The 15898-nt window shown below is 39.3% G+C and overlaps 1 protein-coding gene across 8 annotated transcripts in view; it reads left to right on the top strand.

The window, feature by feature from the left end:
• The window catches only part of tnr (tenascin R (restrictin, janusin)), a 173428-nt gene that overhangs the window by 40056 nt on the left and 117474 nt on the right, over positions 1-15898 (top strand). The window contains exons 1-2 of one of the 8 annotated variants that reach the window (XM_053883862.1): positions 12637-13311; positions 14598-14698. The exons of 2 other annotated variants lie outside the window; for them this stretch is intronic. In XM_053883862.1, coding sequence (XP_053739837.1) covers positions 14684-14698 — 15 coding nt within the window. In that variant the 5' untranslated portion in view covers positions 12637-13311; positions 14598-14683. Of the gene's footprint in view, positions 1-12636; positions 13312-14597; positions 14699-15898 lie in introns of those variants that run through there. 5 more of the 8 variants (XM_053883863.1, XM_053883864.1, XM_053883872.1 and 2 more) reach the window with 5 other exon arrangements.

The following is a 15898-nucleotide window of genomic DNA, read 5'->3' as shown; positions in this document are numbered from 1 at the left end:
CATTGAATATTCATGCCACTCGTTCAAGATTACTAATTCAACGACCCATTTTTTCATTAAGAAAGATAATCAGATCTGCTTTGTATTCATTGATGTAACTGTTGTGTCCCGTGTACCATAAAAAATACTTTTGTAAACAACAGCTGGGAGCGAATTGATTTTAGGGCGGTTATAAGAACGTTTTATTTATGCAGATCCAACCACAGTGCTTCTGAATCAAGCAGTGAGCAGATGTTTCTGTGGTATATGTGGTTGAAAAGCCTGCTTTAAGGTTTATGCTTATTTTTACTGAAGTATGTGTCTTGGCTTGCGTTTGCAGCCTGCTTCTCTGTTCCTCCTTATTGGATTTTGTGGAGGAGGAATCTTTTAGCTGCACTCCTCCATGACTGTTTCTCTCTGAGTTGCTGTCAATTTGAAAGGATTGGAGTCTTGCAGAAACAGAGCCACTCACCTTTGATATGTCTTTAACCTCTTGTGGAACACGTGTGGCTTTTGAGCACACAAAATCTAAGAAAGCAATGTATGAGTTTTCAAAAAGAGATTCTAAAAATATGACTGGAAATACACAACTTTGATTCAGTTTAGTGGCACATGACCTACAGAAGTGTTACCTTTGAAATATTTACTTTCTCCACTGTTTTTTAAACTCTTTGCAACATGGTATTTTAAGCTAGAAAAGAAAGCTAATGGGAAATGTGTTCAAATATTGCAGTTGAGACGTTGAGTCATTTTCTTGATGGTAGAAACGTTGCAGTGTGTGTCTGAGCTGGCAGCTCACCAGTGCAGCCCCGGGCCACACATTACATGGTGGGCCAAGACAAATCACTCCTGGATCACATGTCAATAAAGACGATTGCTGCTGGAGGGTTGGACATGAGAAAAGCTTAAGAAAAGCACACTTCAATTTAAGTGTGCTGACTTGCGATAAATCACCTGTGAAGATATGAACACCTCCAATGGTTCCAAGATCCTTGCTGGTGTTGACAATGACTACTTATCTGAGGCACTAGAAGTACTTAAGTGTCATGAGCAATGATGATGTTCACTCATCGGCCACTTTGTTAGGTTCACCTGTTTAGTTGCTGGGTAACGGAAATTGCCAATCAGTCAGTGACTTAGGAGATGTGGTGAAGAAGACGCCCTGAAGTTCAAACCGAGCATGAGAGATGAAAGGGGGATTGAAGTGAGTTGAATTTGCGCTGCTGTACAAGTTGCACCAATCAAGAAATGCGTCATGAATATGAGAAAAAACTAACAGGCATTCGTTTTCATCGCTTCCAACTTGAACTGTGACATGGAATGTAGCCAGTTGGACAGTTGGCAAAGGGGGGTACCGTAAAAGTACTAACTTTTGATCATGAGAAGTAAATAAACCAACATAGTCGTGTCCACTTCTATGGTACCTGTTGTGTTTTCCTTGATGTGATGTAAAATCTCGTGATATTTCTCGCATGGACGCAACGACTTTCTCGATTTATGTGCAACAGAATCAACATTATCAGGGCCGAACATCGGCCTAATTCAATGTTTACTCCTTGGTCAGTGTGAAATTATGTTTAAGAACATGTCAAATTAATTATATTTCAATATATACCTGAGTATACATCCCAGGACCAAAGAAACTCTGACCTGTGGTTCGCAAATATAGTAAAAATGACTGATCCATCTCCAGGGTTTACAGAGAATGGTGTACAGAATATCCCGTGAGCGGCAGTTAGGTGGACTGAAGTGCCTTATTGACGTCAGAGGTCTTTATGAGTGAATGTGTTTTGGCTTGTGGCTGCAACAGCAGATGAAACAGTGAAAGATGTCGGCGATTTGCTTTTGCTTAGACTCTTGCACATGTGTTTAAAGGTATATTTCATCAACTCTTTCTTCTGTCTTGAGAGAGTGCAACAGTATTTTGCTGTGATAAATAAAGGATCTGAACCAGTAAATAAAATATTAAGTGACAGAGTAAACCAACAAAACAACACAGATAAAGTGTCCCGAGTTTCTATCAGCCGGCGGACGTGTCTGAAAAGTATCCCTGGCGCTTCATATTAGATGGCGGGCTCAGGTGCTACATTACTGGATCCGTAATGACTGAAATAGGCTGGTTCCATGCCTTTTCTCGTTGCAGTTCAGCTTCAGTTCTGAAACGGAGAGAACTCAGGTGATTTCATTCTGTGTCAAATGTCAATCTGCACCATCTGTTTCCTCATAATTTCCAGTTCTTTTTCCAGCTCTCACCTGAAGCTGAACATGTGATGATATACTCCTCTTCGCCCTTGCGTTGTACTTCCATCTGCTTCATGTCTTAATGAATGGTTGAAACGTGCTCAAAGTTTTTGAAGTGCAGCGAAGCAGCCGCTCTTCTTTCAAACTCTGACTGACGTCTTCACTCCTCAACGTATTTGTGAGAAAGATGGAGCACTGCTTGTCTTGAAAAATATATCCTTGATCCTTTTTTCAGATATGTACCATAGAAAAAGGTCCAAAATTGTGTCAATTCCAACCACGCCAAATTGTCAACCCCATGCTGGAGTTGAATTATTAGTATACCTGAAATTATTACGTTGAAATGTAAGAATAATGTTCTTAAGTGTGGAAAAAATATCAATTGAATTTGTCCATGTTATCCTTGCTGTCACATGGGTGTTTTGCTCTTGAGTGGGAGCGGAAGTAAGAGTTAGTGCGCCTGGAATCCGAGGATAAACTTATGACGAATGCTCGAAGTGACAGTGAGAGGCATTAAACAACCTCTCTCTTCATAAGAGTCTTTCCCCTCTCAGAATTTGTCCACTGCTGCTCTGGAGTGAATGACACTCAACTGTTGAGCTGCGGTGTAAACCTTGGACAAATCACTGCCTGTGGCGTGCATCAAGGCATTCCTGGGACAAGTTCATCCTGGCTGTCACAACACTTGTGTTAGAGGCAGACAACAGATTTAGTGTTCAATGCAAGGTTTGGCATTAACCGTGGCCTGATGGCTTTTGGCCTCATGCGTGCTTCCCAGTACTTGGACATCATTTCAGGATAAAACCTGGAATGACCTCAGATTGGAGGGAACAAACATCTTGGTTAACCCACAGTGCATTCCGTACCAAACAATGGTATCAAAATGCTCCTCTTACGGTCATGTATCTGCTTATTATCAATCATAGTTCCCTTTTCAATCTGCTTAGAAAGTTGCCAGGTTGTATTTTGTCCAGCAATACTTGGGTCATGTCCTTAACCTTATTTAAATAGGTGTAAGTGATTGGCTCCTACAAACTTAGGTGTGTTTTGGATCCTAATGAAACCGCTAGCAGTGCTTAATGCTCACAAAATGGCGCCGTCCACCAGAGCGATTGCGGCCGTACACAAAGACAAGACAGGTATTTATTGACTCGTCTAAGATCCATTCCATGCTTCATCATGGAATAGCGGTAGTGTCTTTCTTTAGCGGTCTAAAGGTCCCTGTAGTTTGTAATCCATCTCGAATTTGAGTCTCAAATGTTGAGGTCATGCAAAGGTGGGTGTATAACTCCCTGTCATTGATCAGCGTTAAAGAGGACTCGTATGTGCTTGACTGTAGTTGTACTGAACTGGTATGAAACAAGGACCGTTTTCGAAAGCCGTTCAAAGGAGTGTGAAATTCAGGAGAAAAGAAATAGCTGATATGAGAATTGCAAAATGTAAACCATGCAGAAACAGTAAAAAAACAAACAAAAAAAAAAAAATCAATGGCTTTCCGCATGGCACACATAACCATCGAGCACAAGGAGAGGAGAAAGCCATAATGAGATTAGAAAGTTCATGGCCCAAATGATAGGAAAAATGGAGCGTATGGAGAAACTGATTCAATGCAATTCAAGAAATGCATGATCAAAAGGAGAAATGTGAAAAGAAAGAGATTATTTAATGGAAAAAGATTACCACATTCAAGGAGGAAGTTTGACAGTAAGTCAACGATAGGAAACTTCCAAAATAAAAGTTAACAAAAATGTACATGTAGGAACTACCACAATACAGGAAGAAATTCTTCTTTAGACCAGAATGTTAGTCGTGTCGTCTTGAAGACTTAGGATATGTAGCCTTTTTTAAAGCATGACAGGTGGCGAAAGGAAAAAAGCTCCTTAAATGTCAGAGTGGATGACTCCAGAGGAAGTGATGTCGGTCCATTTGCAGCTGAACGGAGGCGTCCCCTAAAGGTCACGTCAATAATTCTCCCGTTGTTCCAGCTGGCCATTAATCATTTGGTCGCACGTCTGTCATCATAGGGGGCTAATGAGATCTGCATAGATCATTTCTTTCTCTGGCTGGAGGACAACCCTGAAAAAAAAGCATTCTCATTGATCTTGTGTTGCTCTCTGAGGATCCACGTGTGGCCAGAGTGCGTGTCACTCTGCAGTATTCTCGTCTGTCTTTGTGCTCGGAGGACTGAGCTGAATATATGTGGAGAGGCTTTTGAAAGTAGAATGAGTAATGGATGTTACAGGGGCATGTTTCTACCCTAAAGGCGCTTATACCAAAAAAAACAGTGGCATTTTTAAACGTGTGGCAAGACTTGAAAGTCCATCACTGCTGTGCTCTTGGAATACATTTCGTAAAAACAGCATGAGTACGGATATGTAACTACAGAAACCCACCTGCTGCCTTTGTGTTGTCAGTTGGTGTCTTATCCAACACTCGCCACATATGGTAATCTGTTTTTGCCCCAGGAAATCGAGTTGATGCATTTTTCAAGACAACTTGTCTTAAATTTATGATGAATTGCAAGTGCCTTGTGAAAACATCAGCTGAAATTAATATCTTTGTTATCATATTCAATGAATATTTACACTTCAAATGATTCAACGCCTTAGACTGCTTTGCAAAGTTGTTAATGCATGTAGACTTCAAGCAATAAACAAATGCTATGACTATGTTAATAAAAGTTATTATTATGATTATTACAATTATCTTCATTGCTATGCAAGAAATTACAACAAAGTTCAACTAAATCAAGTACGGTAATTTCCAGACTACACACTCGTACTACTGAGCCCTGCAGCTTATACATCAATGCAGCTATCATATGGATTTTCACAGACTTAAGAGCATCACGCTGCCAAAATATTGAGTGCCGTCATCTCAGACATCAAACACAGGCGTTTTACTTCCCTTGAAGCGCTCAAAATTCTCTGTTTGCTCCCGCGTGTCTGCAGCTCCACCAACAGAGCCGATCTCCTGGAGGACCGGAGACGAGAAGAAGCACCTGAGACCAGATGTGGTGTCAGAACTTCTTTAATGTCAACAAAAGATGATTCATGATTCAAGTTCAGAACATTGCCAAGTTTGTTTCATGAGTCCATACTGGACCCTGTTTTCAAAACTAATTTAGAAGTGATCCTCCTGCATTTTTAAGGCGGATGCACCACTGACCTTTCTACTGCGCAGACCGCACCACTGCACCCGCGGCTTATAGACCGGTGTGGCTCATGTATGACCAAGATCTATTTTCCTTCTTAAGTTTAGTGGTTGCGGCTAACATTCCTGTGCGCTCTGTCGTCTGGAATTGACAGTAGCTTTTGGCCCTGAACTGCCAAGACAATGACGGACATCATATATACAAGCTTTCTAAACTGTTCATGCAGTTAAATGATCTTAAGCTGAAGGAGAAGGTCAAGCATTGGTGGGAAACTTTCAAGGATACAGGTTCAATCTTGTGTCTCAATACATTTAGAAACCTATATATATATATATATATATATATATATATATATATATATATATATATATATATATATATATATATATATATATATATATATATATATATTTACACACAAACACACACACACAAGTGCCATAATAATGATGAGTAAATACTCAGCTACTAAAATTCATTGACATCCTGGAAGTCAAGTAGATTTGTACAGGAATCCAAAGATCATTTGTTTCATGTTCTGATCAAATGGTGTGAGAGAGGTCTGCAATTCCTACTCACGGCCCGCAAGCTATTACAGCTGTGCATCCATCAGCTTCACCATGCTGATAAAGAGTGGGCGCACATGCCAGTAATGTAGATAAAATAAAACGCGAGTGTCAACTCAAGGGGCCAAACATTTAACCACATTCTTAGTTGTTGCTGAAAAAAACCCAAATTATATTCATTTGAAAAGTCCACAACAGGGAATAAAAACAATGGAAATCCACTTACTTATATAATTTTTAGGATTTTTTTTTATTGCCACTATGATTTGTTTCAAAATCCACTGCTGGTACACCACCAACTCTAACAGTGGCATTCTTTTTAACAGTCATCTCCATTTTTGACGTTCATTGTATTCCATCACCCTTTTAGTGGTTCATATGTCATGATATTGCAACCCATTCTCACACCCAAGGTGTCATATAGCTACATTCTGGTGGACCTATGTTGTCACCGAAGGCAGCCTTCCACAGGTGGCACACAATGTGCCTTCTGATGCATTAGGCTTTCAGTTGAAGCATGGGATGGCACACTTTTCTCATGGCGCCTTCAGTAAGGAGGAGAGCCACGTACAGCATGGGATTATATATAGCAAATGACTAACATAAGTCACTTTAAGAGAGTTGCTATTTGACACCTTGGGAGCGATATCAGTGTGCCTATGGACTGATCAGGTTTTTAGTGCATTTTATATATGCATCTTTGACCAAAGAATATATTTTTTAAAGATCCTTCGGGCCACGTAAAAAAGAATTGGCGGGCAGGATTGGTCCCCAGGGCTTTGAGTTTGACACGATTTATGTAATGTTACTATCTATGTTAATTCAATTCAAACATTCACACTCACAAGATGCTGACAGTGTTTAGCGAGGCAGAGGGGCGTTCTTTCTCGAAATCAGATTTTTCTTCATGTTGCTTTCTCATCCACCTTAATTACTACTAGTGGGAGTTAATTACAGCAAGTGTAATTAAACCAACATTAATCTAGTTTCTGACAACTGTTTTGGACTTGGAATGAGGTTGAAGAGGTGACCAGCCTGTGCAGGAATCACAGCATCTTCCGTACCAGGCCTTGTAAGAGAAGGAAATAATATACAATTATAAATGTTGAGTGTTCTGTGTCTGAACGGGGAGAGCGTGATGGGCACAAAGAGCTTGGAAAGTACAGCAGGGTCTTTTCGGACTCCAGAAACAGTAATGGACACTGGCATCTATTTTTAGTGGAAAGAGCTCAAGACAAGTGAATAGAAGGCTGCACATAAAGGCGGAGAGCAGAGCCACTGGCTGTTTTTTAAAACATGCTTTCAAACTGGGCAGCGTATACAATCTGTATTCAGTACAGCTGCAGGGTAAAGGAGTGATATTTGCATCCAAATTCAGTTTTTAAATTTTTATAAAAATTACTGGAGTCAGGAGCTGGTTCTTTCAAAATGTGCTTTAATGAGAACAGGTTCAAGATTTCTACACACGTTTTTTTAAAAACAAATGGTGACTTGACAGCCAAATATACTGCATTGTCTATTGGAACTGGAAACCTAACCAATGAACTGAGAAGCAAGTCAGCGAACATAGACCTGGACATTCAATACTGTGGATTAGAATCTATTTGAAACCTCTTACGGCTCGCTATGGGCTTTCCAGCATCTCCTCTGGCATTCCACGTGGACAAAACTGTTGTGCTAAATGAGGAAAGCAGATTATGGACATAATCGTCATTCACATTAGTAGAAAATCATAATAATAATTTTTTTAAATGATATTTGAAAATTGACTAATGAAAATTGCATTAAATTGGAAAATTTGAACAATAATTCGAAGGCATGAATTTATCAATTAGTTTTTAAACTCATTCAGTTGACAGATGGAGAGAAATAGTCATGTTGTCTGGTGACATGGTGCGTACAATACTCAACCTGGACCACAGAAATTGAAGGCGAGAGCCAGGTCTGGAGATCAGGACGATGATAATAGGCATGCGCGTTAAAGATATGGGCTTTCAGACCGTCTCCAGGCAGATTGATATTCCTCTGGCATTTGTACGTGTTATTCAGAACTTTAAGAGCCACAGGGCTGCAGCCAAAGTTTAAGAGAGGGATGATATGAATGTTAAGCAAAGAGCTCAGAACAACCGTCAAAGAAATGAAAGGGAAATCCTTTGTTAGATTTTTGGATTTCATCACGTGTCATTGAGTCAAAGTGGACTCCATGATGTCAGCAAGTGATGAAATCTAAAGCATAAAAAACGGGACGGGTTTGCCAAAATATGTTGAATGTCTGACTTTTGTCAAGGCATTTTCAATACATTTCTATTTAATTTACTTTTGTTAATTGTTTTGTTTCATATTGATTCTGATCATTGTGAAAACAGACGTTTGATCAGAATGTGCTTTTTCTCTGTATTCTGTATTAATGTTTGTTTATTTATTTTTCATTATTTTCATTGTTTAATACCTTCTTCATATAATTTTGCATACATTTCAGTGTATTTGTTATTCAAACCATTCACTCCATGTACCCTTTTTCTGGACTTTTACAGTTTACAGTTTAGTTTTCGTGATGGATTAAAAAAAATGTACTTTTATGTACTATATTATCCAAATGTTTTCAAAATTTGCCAAACGAAAATGCAGTTTTATTCATGTTTCCTTTTGTGATTATGATATAATTATTGAGAGGAGAGTGCACCATGAAATGATGTCATCAGAGAGCGTCTCACTACCACGAAAAAAAGGACACACTCCCTGACAAGTCCTCAACAAGTCCTCATGGACAGATTCTTGATTTTCATTTCACTGCCATTTTTTTTGATCACCACAGAATGGTTTTATTTAAAAAAAAAAAAAAGATTATTCTCACACTTTTAGATCAAGAGTCTGCAGAGTCTTGTGCATTTTTTGTATAGTCATGCTGTCACACTTGAAAACCATGGGAGATTTTGTACATGGGACATTTCAAGTGTAGCCAAAGATTTTTATACCATTCACTCGCAGAGCATTTTCTCTTAATACTTAGCCAAAAATGCACAAAGGAAAAACATTAAGTTGATATTAAGAGATGAATATTCATAGAGTAGTCAAGGACAAATAGAAAAACAAAAATGAATGTAGTTAAGAACACTTTGTCGTTTAACAGCTTTGCGCTCTTGAGACTTAAATCAAATTCTATCAGAGCTGTATAGTGAAAAGGTGGAATTAGGGTGTCAATTCATGATAAATAAAAAAAAAATAGCATTTTTATTGTCATCAATTCAAATGGCATAATTCCTCCCTATGCTGCCGTGTTTCTCAGTTGTATCACGACTGGATTGGCTATAAAACATTCGGGATTAGATCAAGGGCTCTCCTTCATCCAAAAAACTCATTTTAAAAACATTGTTAAAATATTTTTAAAAATTATCAAGTATAATTGATATCGAATAATATAAAAAATTATATTTTTGCTTTTGCTGGCATCTCGCCCAGCTCATGGTGGAAGACTTGAGTGCACATAAAGGCAGGTTTGAATGCGACCGCAGTGCCATGTAACCTGCAGTGTGTTGGGTCCAATTCCTGAATGACTATTTCATACAGCAGATGGGACGTGGGAAAAACATATTTTTGAAATTTATCTTTGTCATCTCTCGAGGCACGACATAAAGTCATTCCGTGATTGATATCTCCGCCTTCCGACATGCGGAGAATTATGGCCTGTTTTAAGGAATCCCTGAAGGTACTAATTCATATTCTCTGTGTGATTGGACCATCAATACTGAGGGTAAGTGAAGGTCGCTCTGACAGTTTTACAGGTTTGCAGGTTTGCCTCCTTTGCTGCTGTTGCTTTAACAAGAGCATCTAATTCAGTTTGTTTGTTTTTTTTTACACGAAGATGGGCGATTGTATTGTGACCGCCACCAGTTTGGAAGATAGCAAATAAAATCAAATCAGCATTCGACTGAATGTGACCTCTGCTCGGGCATTCCGGATAGCTTGTTGATAACACAAAGTAGCTTTGTCCTCCCGGCCCCCAAGGTCCACCTCACATCTAAATAACATTGAATTTTTAAAACCTGTGTGCTCAGTTGTCCTTTGATGTTACTGTGCTTTGCCTCAAAGGACCGTATCCATATCACCACTTGATGTATTTACAAATGGATCTCAAACAATTTCTACAAGGTGTTCTACCAGGTACAAAAGAGACTGTTCTTTCTCAGTCAAAAGCAAAAATGTATGTAACCAGTACCCATTTGATACATGTGTATCATGTGTATTTAACATTAAAACATGTCTTTGATAAAGCTGTGGTGTCGCACAGCGCTTTCATTTTTTCGTCAATAAAATATATATAACGATTAGGAGGTTCAATAGGCTCATTTATATTTTCTGATTCTACGGCTCACTTGTGCGTCTGGGCTGGCAAGTGGAGTGATGTTGCTGTCCGTGGTGCTGAACCCGTGATTGGATTATTCTCCTGGGTCAGGGCTTCTCTCATTCCCCACTCTGTTTTTTACTCAATGTGAGAACAACAGCTACTCATGAGGGTTATGATTGAAAGGGTTGTTCAACCAGCGGTTGACCTTTAACCTTACCTGCACAAAGAACAAAGAAGCGGAAGATTGTGGCAAAATGAAAAATATATGAAGACGTTATTGACCTCACACCGCAAACAAAGGTTTCAAGTAAGGTCTGATAACTGCTACAGTCGTTCTTATCCTGTTCAAGAGACTTGCTAGGGGAGTTGTCAGATATGGGGTCGCTGATGTGATGGGATAGATGGATAAAAATATAATTTGAATTGCGCCATTTTGATGGGCTAAGTTTAACTACTGGTTCCTGGTAAAGTCATTTCCTAAGTGGGCATCCACACATACAGGATACAACTGATGCCAGAACCTGTTGTAACTGCCGTATATTGTAATAACTTAATAAGAAACATAACGTACTGCAATTCAAAATTGAGCTACACTGTTAAATGAGAGCAACGTTTGGCCCAACAGAGCTGCTTGAAATGAACTCTGATCACCTCATACAGGACAAGTAACCTTTCTTTCCATCACTGGATAGACCAAAGTTCCTCTTTGAGTTGTCGGATTCTACTCCTGAGAGTCAACTTTAGTGTTGAAGTGTTCTCACCTGTGGAAGGAGGAATGTTTGTGGGGGAAAACACATCCATATCTTAAGTGGGCAACTTTGTTTCTTCAGAATTAGCTATGAATGAGAGCAAGTAATGGGTTTTATTTTCAACACTATTGTGAAAAAAGACATGAGATTATTCGTCAATTATGTTTGCAAAAACGAGGCATGAGTGGGGGCTTCTCATTCTCATCATATTATTGTAGTCAACTTCCTTCCTTTGGAGGCTCTCTTGTCCAGTGCATATCTGAAAGGGAAAGCTGGTTTTCGTAAGCCTGGGAATAGGTGATGCAATGCTCTTACTCATGGTGGTGTTATCATCTAAAATTAAACAATAAGATGTACAAAATGTTCCCTCTCTCTCCATGGGCTGTCTGTCACGGCTAAAGCCGGCTCGTCTGTGCCGACTTAATCCCCGAGTGCAAGTGTCCTAGCAACGTTTTCGCACTGTAACACAATTGCAGCCTGTTCAAAACATAATAGACAGGCGGAAGTATAAACCATCCATGAAATCAATGGTCCACAACTCTGTTGCTGGCTGAATCCCCCTTCCACACACCCAGGTGGGCAAAATAAAGGGTGTTTATTAGGCTGACAAGGCGACACTGCAGCTCCTTGTCATGCTCTGATAATAGAGGCCAGACACAGACCAATGGAAGACTGGCTTCAGCTGCTTAGTGCACAGACAGCCGCTTTAGGGGCCAGAAAATAAGGACACCAGGAATGAGGAAGGAAACAAAGAGTTAGTGTGGTGCAGTGTTATTTTTTTTGGTGCTTCTCTGGGCAAAAGTAAAACGGAAATCAAATGGTGCTGTGCATTATTTTGGAACCCTTTCATATTGAAAAGAATAATGTACAATCTCCAGTAGAAAAGCAAAATAAATTAATGTAAAATACTGACGCCACAAAATACAAGCTTCACTACACTCCCTTACTTGATCTGGCAAACTCCTTTATTTTTGGCCACATCTGCCGACTCATTTGGCAGGATCTCGAGATGATCCAGAGCCAGAGTAGAGACATAACTTGTAGTGTCCTCACACCTTGACATACCTGGAACACACAAATCCAGAGGGAATCCTGACCACCACAACTAGGTTTTTCCAATGCAGAGAAGTAGTCCATGTCTGCTGGATGTCCCCTGTCTGAGGAAACTCATTCTGCATCCCGTATGTCTTTCCTTCTGTTACGACCTCAGATCTCTTATTACGCAGCAACACCATGACCTCCTCCACTGACTCCAGTTCTCCATCTGATGCCTTGCGCCCTCAGTACTGAAATAGACTCCAACATATAGAAAATTCTCCAACTTGGACTCCTGCAAGTAACAATAATTTTATCTTAAGCAATTATCCATAGCCACACTGATACTCTCCGTGTCCTTGATAACCTCATCCTTGAACTTTATTTGTTGCTGTCCTTGTTTCCTTTCCTGCTGCCTTTACTCACCATGTCAAGCTTATGAAGAAGAGATATGCCTCGCTGAGAGATCCCAGGACGTTTGGATTTTTTCAGTGCACCAGTGCTGCCTTGTTTTTCATCATAATCCCATGGAATATATTCTTAACACCATTTCGAACTACAGTCAAGTTAAAACTATGTATGTTTAATGATGATGGGCATGTAGCACCTTAGAGTTTGTTGTAGAATATAGCAAATGAAGCATTTTGTTTTGCACAGAAGTACAGTACATGGTTGTCTCTGGATTCTGTGCGAGGCGGAGTGCGAGGGACGGGGAGACGTACGGAATCTCTCTCACTGAATCATGTTGGATGTTATTGGCTATACATAAATCCGTACGTGGCTCTCCTCCTTAGTGACAGTCACCCTGACTGAAACAAACAGTGGTTTAAAATAATAATAAATAATAACTGACACATTGTTTCGTGACTTCCGTCTTTCTTTTGCGTGTCACGCTACTGATGATTCATTCCTTTGTTGTCAGCATTGAACCCGAAAGTCAACTTTCCCAACTTTAATGTTACGCCATGGGAGTGAAGATGCGTTGCACTTTGGTTTCTTGTGCTTTTAGAAAACTAAAGGCCCAGAACCAAATCTGACGGCCATTTTATGTGCCCTGCAAAACCTTTGATCCCATTTGACCTGCACAAAGTCAAGTTCAATACTTTAAGGTGCATCAAAAACTTGATACAGAAAAATGGTGACTCATGTAAACTGCAGTGTGATGATGGCGATTCTAAGTTCAAGAAGAACGCCAGCTTGTTTTCCGTGTTATGAGGTGTAGTCGGTGGTGAAAGAGTACAAGTGAGTACAAGTGTGAAGCTAACCAGATTGTGCTAATATTAGCCTGCAGTAATTAAAAGCGATATTTCCATTGGATCCTGTTTAGGCTGTTATTTCCCATAATGGACTCTTAAATTTATTTCATAAATTAACCATCTGACTTTGGTCACTTAACGCTTGCTTGTTCTTATTTTGTTTTCAGGAGGGTTTTATGAGCTTGTGTTTTAAAAACACTGTACTGTAATGCGAGTCCTCGCTGTGCCTCTAATGAGCACTTTGCGATTCACCGGGAGCTCATTACAGATGCGCGCCATATATCAGCTAATCAATGGCAGTCGAGCCAGTCCCTGAACAACTTTGTAGGAAAAGAGCTTCAACAAGCCTCATTGATCGAGTTTCACAAACTGTTATTTCTGTCAGAAAGGTCGACCTTCGTAGACATCAAGGACATTGTTCAGCACTTCACGGGGCTGAGGAACTTTTTTAAAGTCCTCTTGAGGTGCAGGACTGATAGGCCGATGATTTATGTTGCATATTTCAGGGAACTTATTTAAGAGAGTCAATTCTCATCTGTTAAGCACACCTGCAAAACCCTTTATCACTTCCCCCTGGAAACCAGGCCAAGGTATTAGGAGGAACAGATTGGATGAGATGTGGATTATTTTTTGCAAGCTCATCATAAAAAAAGTGCAACACACCCCCATTATTCCAAGGGTCAATCCGTTTTGCGTCAGCTCGGTGAAAGAGGTCACTCGTCTTCATTATGTCGTCGGGGACAAGTGGACATGGCGAGAAAAAGGGCCACAAAAGAAGCCATTATAATTAATTGTGGCAGATTTACTCGCTTTGCTGGGTTTAGAGTTTAGATGGGTTTGACGGAGGAAGGCCATGGAGGCAATCGTAAAAACCTCCTGCTCGAGCCAGTCGGGGGGCAGACCAACCTCACTAGGTATCTTTGAAATAAGAGGTTTTCTGATGCGCTATGAAAGATCATGACACTGACCAAGCTTAACTTATCTGAGCTTTGCTCTGGTTAACTCCAGCTACTCTTCAGAACTGAAATCCATTCCTTACTTTTTGCAATTTACAGAAATTATTTACATCTATATTCGCCATCTGCAATTTATTTGGGCTTGTATTTAAGGTTCAGCTGACAATTTTTTGACAGTCAGCTGAGATATCCACCCCCTGACAGTGGCGGGCTACATGGTACTGTAGCGCTGCCATCCTCCATTAAATCTGCAACCTCTGTACCTCATGTATTCCTTCTTTCTGAGTCACTGAACCAGACTAAATTTTTTTTTCAGGGAATCCTTAAGCCAAACAAAAGGACAAAGACATTCTCTAACAGACTTGCTGGGAAAAGTGCCATCTTGAATTCTGCTGAAAAGAAATGTTGGCATTGAATGTGTGTTATTCATTTATTCCTTTTATTTTTTCTTCACGTTTATTTATTTATTTTATGCTTGCATGTGTTGTATACTTAAATGTACTTTTTTAATGGATCCAATACAAACACTGCTTGTCCATAGTTTAAGTCACAATATTCAATTTATGTGTCCACAAACAACATAATTGTATTCCAAAAAGTGTTTTGCTCCAGTATAGCTTTATCCTTGTATCTAATTCAAATAGGCTTTGTCACTAAAGCATACGTTAATGTTGATGCTCTTTAATTTTGTGAGCTGTGATAAAATGTAAGCATTCTAGGAAGTGTAATATTTTAGAGAGGTTACTTGTTCTTCGATACTGCCACCGCCTTTATGGGCAAGGTGATAAGATAGGGGGTGTTAGGAGGCTATTTATAGTGGTAGCTTTACGTGCACATGTAATAATGAGAAGACTTAATTTAAATTTGGCACAGTAGATAAGCCAAATGCCATTATTTTTATAATGATTCATGACTAAAAGAATTATGTTTGAGAATAACCAGAATAACCAATAATACCAGAATAATAAATAAAAAAAATAATAAAATAAAATAATAAACCAGAATAACAACCATTTCATTTCATAATTGTATTTGCCTCGGGTATTTTTTAATAAGAAATATAAACAATGAAGCTAATATGGTAATATTTTCAGAATCATATGTCCTTAAATAAACTTCTGCACTAACATAAATTTGTTCGGCTGGTCCTCCTGCTCTATGCTGTTTATGGCCAGATTATTAAATTAACTATATGCCTTCATATTTGATGGGAATTTGCAAACACATGGTCTCCTGCAGCCATATATTTTCTGTTGATACTCAAAATCGGCACACAACTAAAAATGCTATCCACATATTTTGGCCCGTCTGCACCGAAGAATGGACTGGACTTGTTACCGTTTATTTACATACATATTTAATTATTTTCTGGCCAAGATTCTGAAATATTATCTGTCAAATATTCTATAAATACATTCGGTGAATAGTTCTGCTCAATTGCTACTTTGGAGTTTGCTTGGTAAATATAGGTTCAGACATCAACTGTTGCTACTGTTTTGACATTACTTCATTTGTTACATGCTGCTGTTATTTGTGCCACACCATGCGATGATATAGCTTCAATTTCAGACTTTGTTTTCTCAACACTTACATCTTTCCTCTCTTTTCTGTTGACAG

Source organism: Synchiropus splendidus, chromosome 13 (genome assembly GCF_027744825.2).
Source record: "Synchiropus splendidus isolate RoL2022-P1 chromosome 13, RoL_Sspl_1.0, whole genome shotgun sequence".
NCBI lineage: Eukaryota > Metazoa > Chordata > Actinopteri > Syngnathiformes > Callionymidae > Synchiropus > Synchiropus splendidus.
This window is presented reverse-complemented; position numbering and strand designations above follow the sequence as displayed.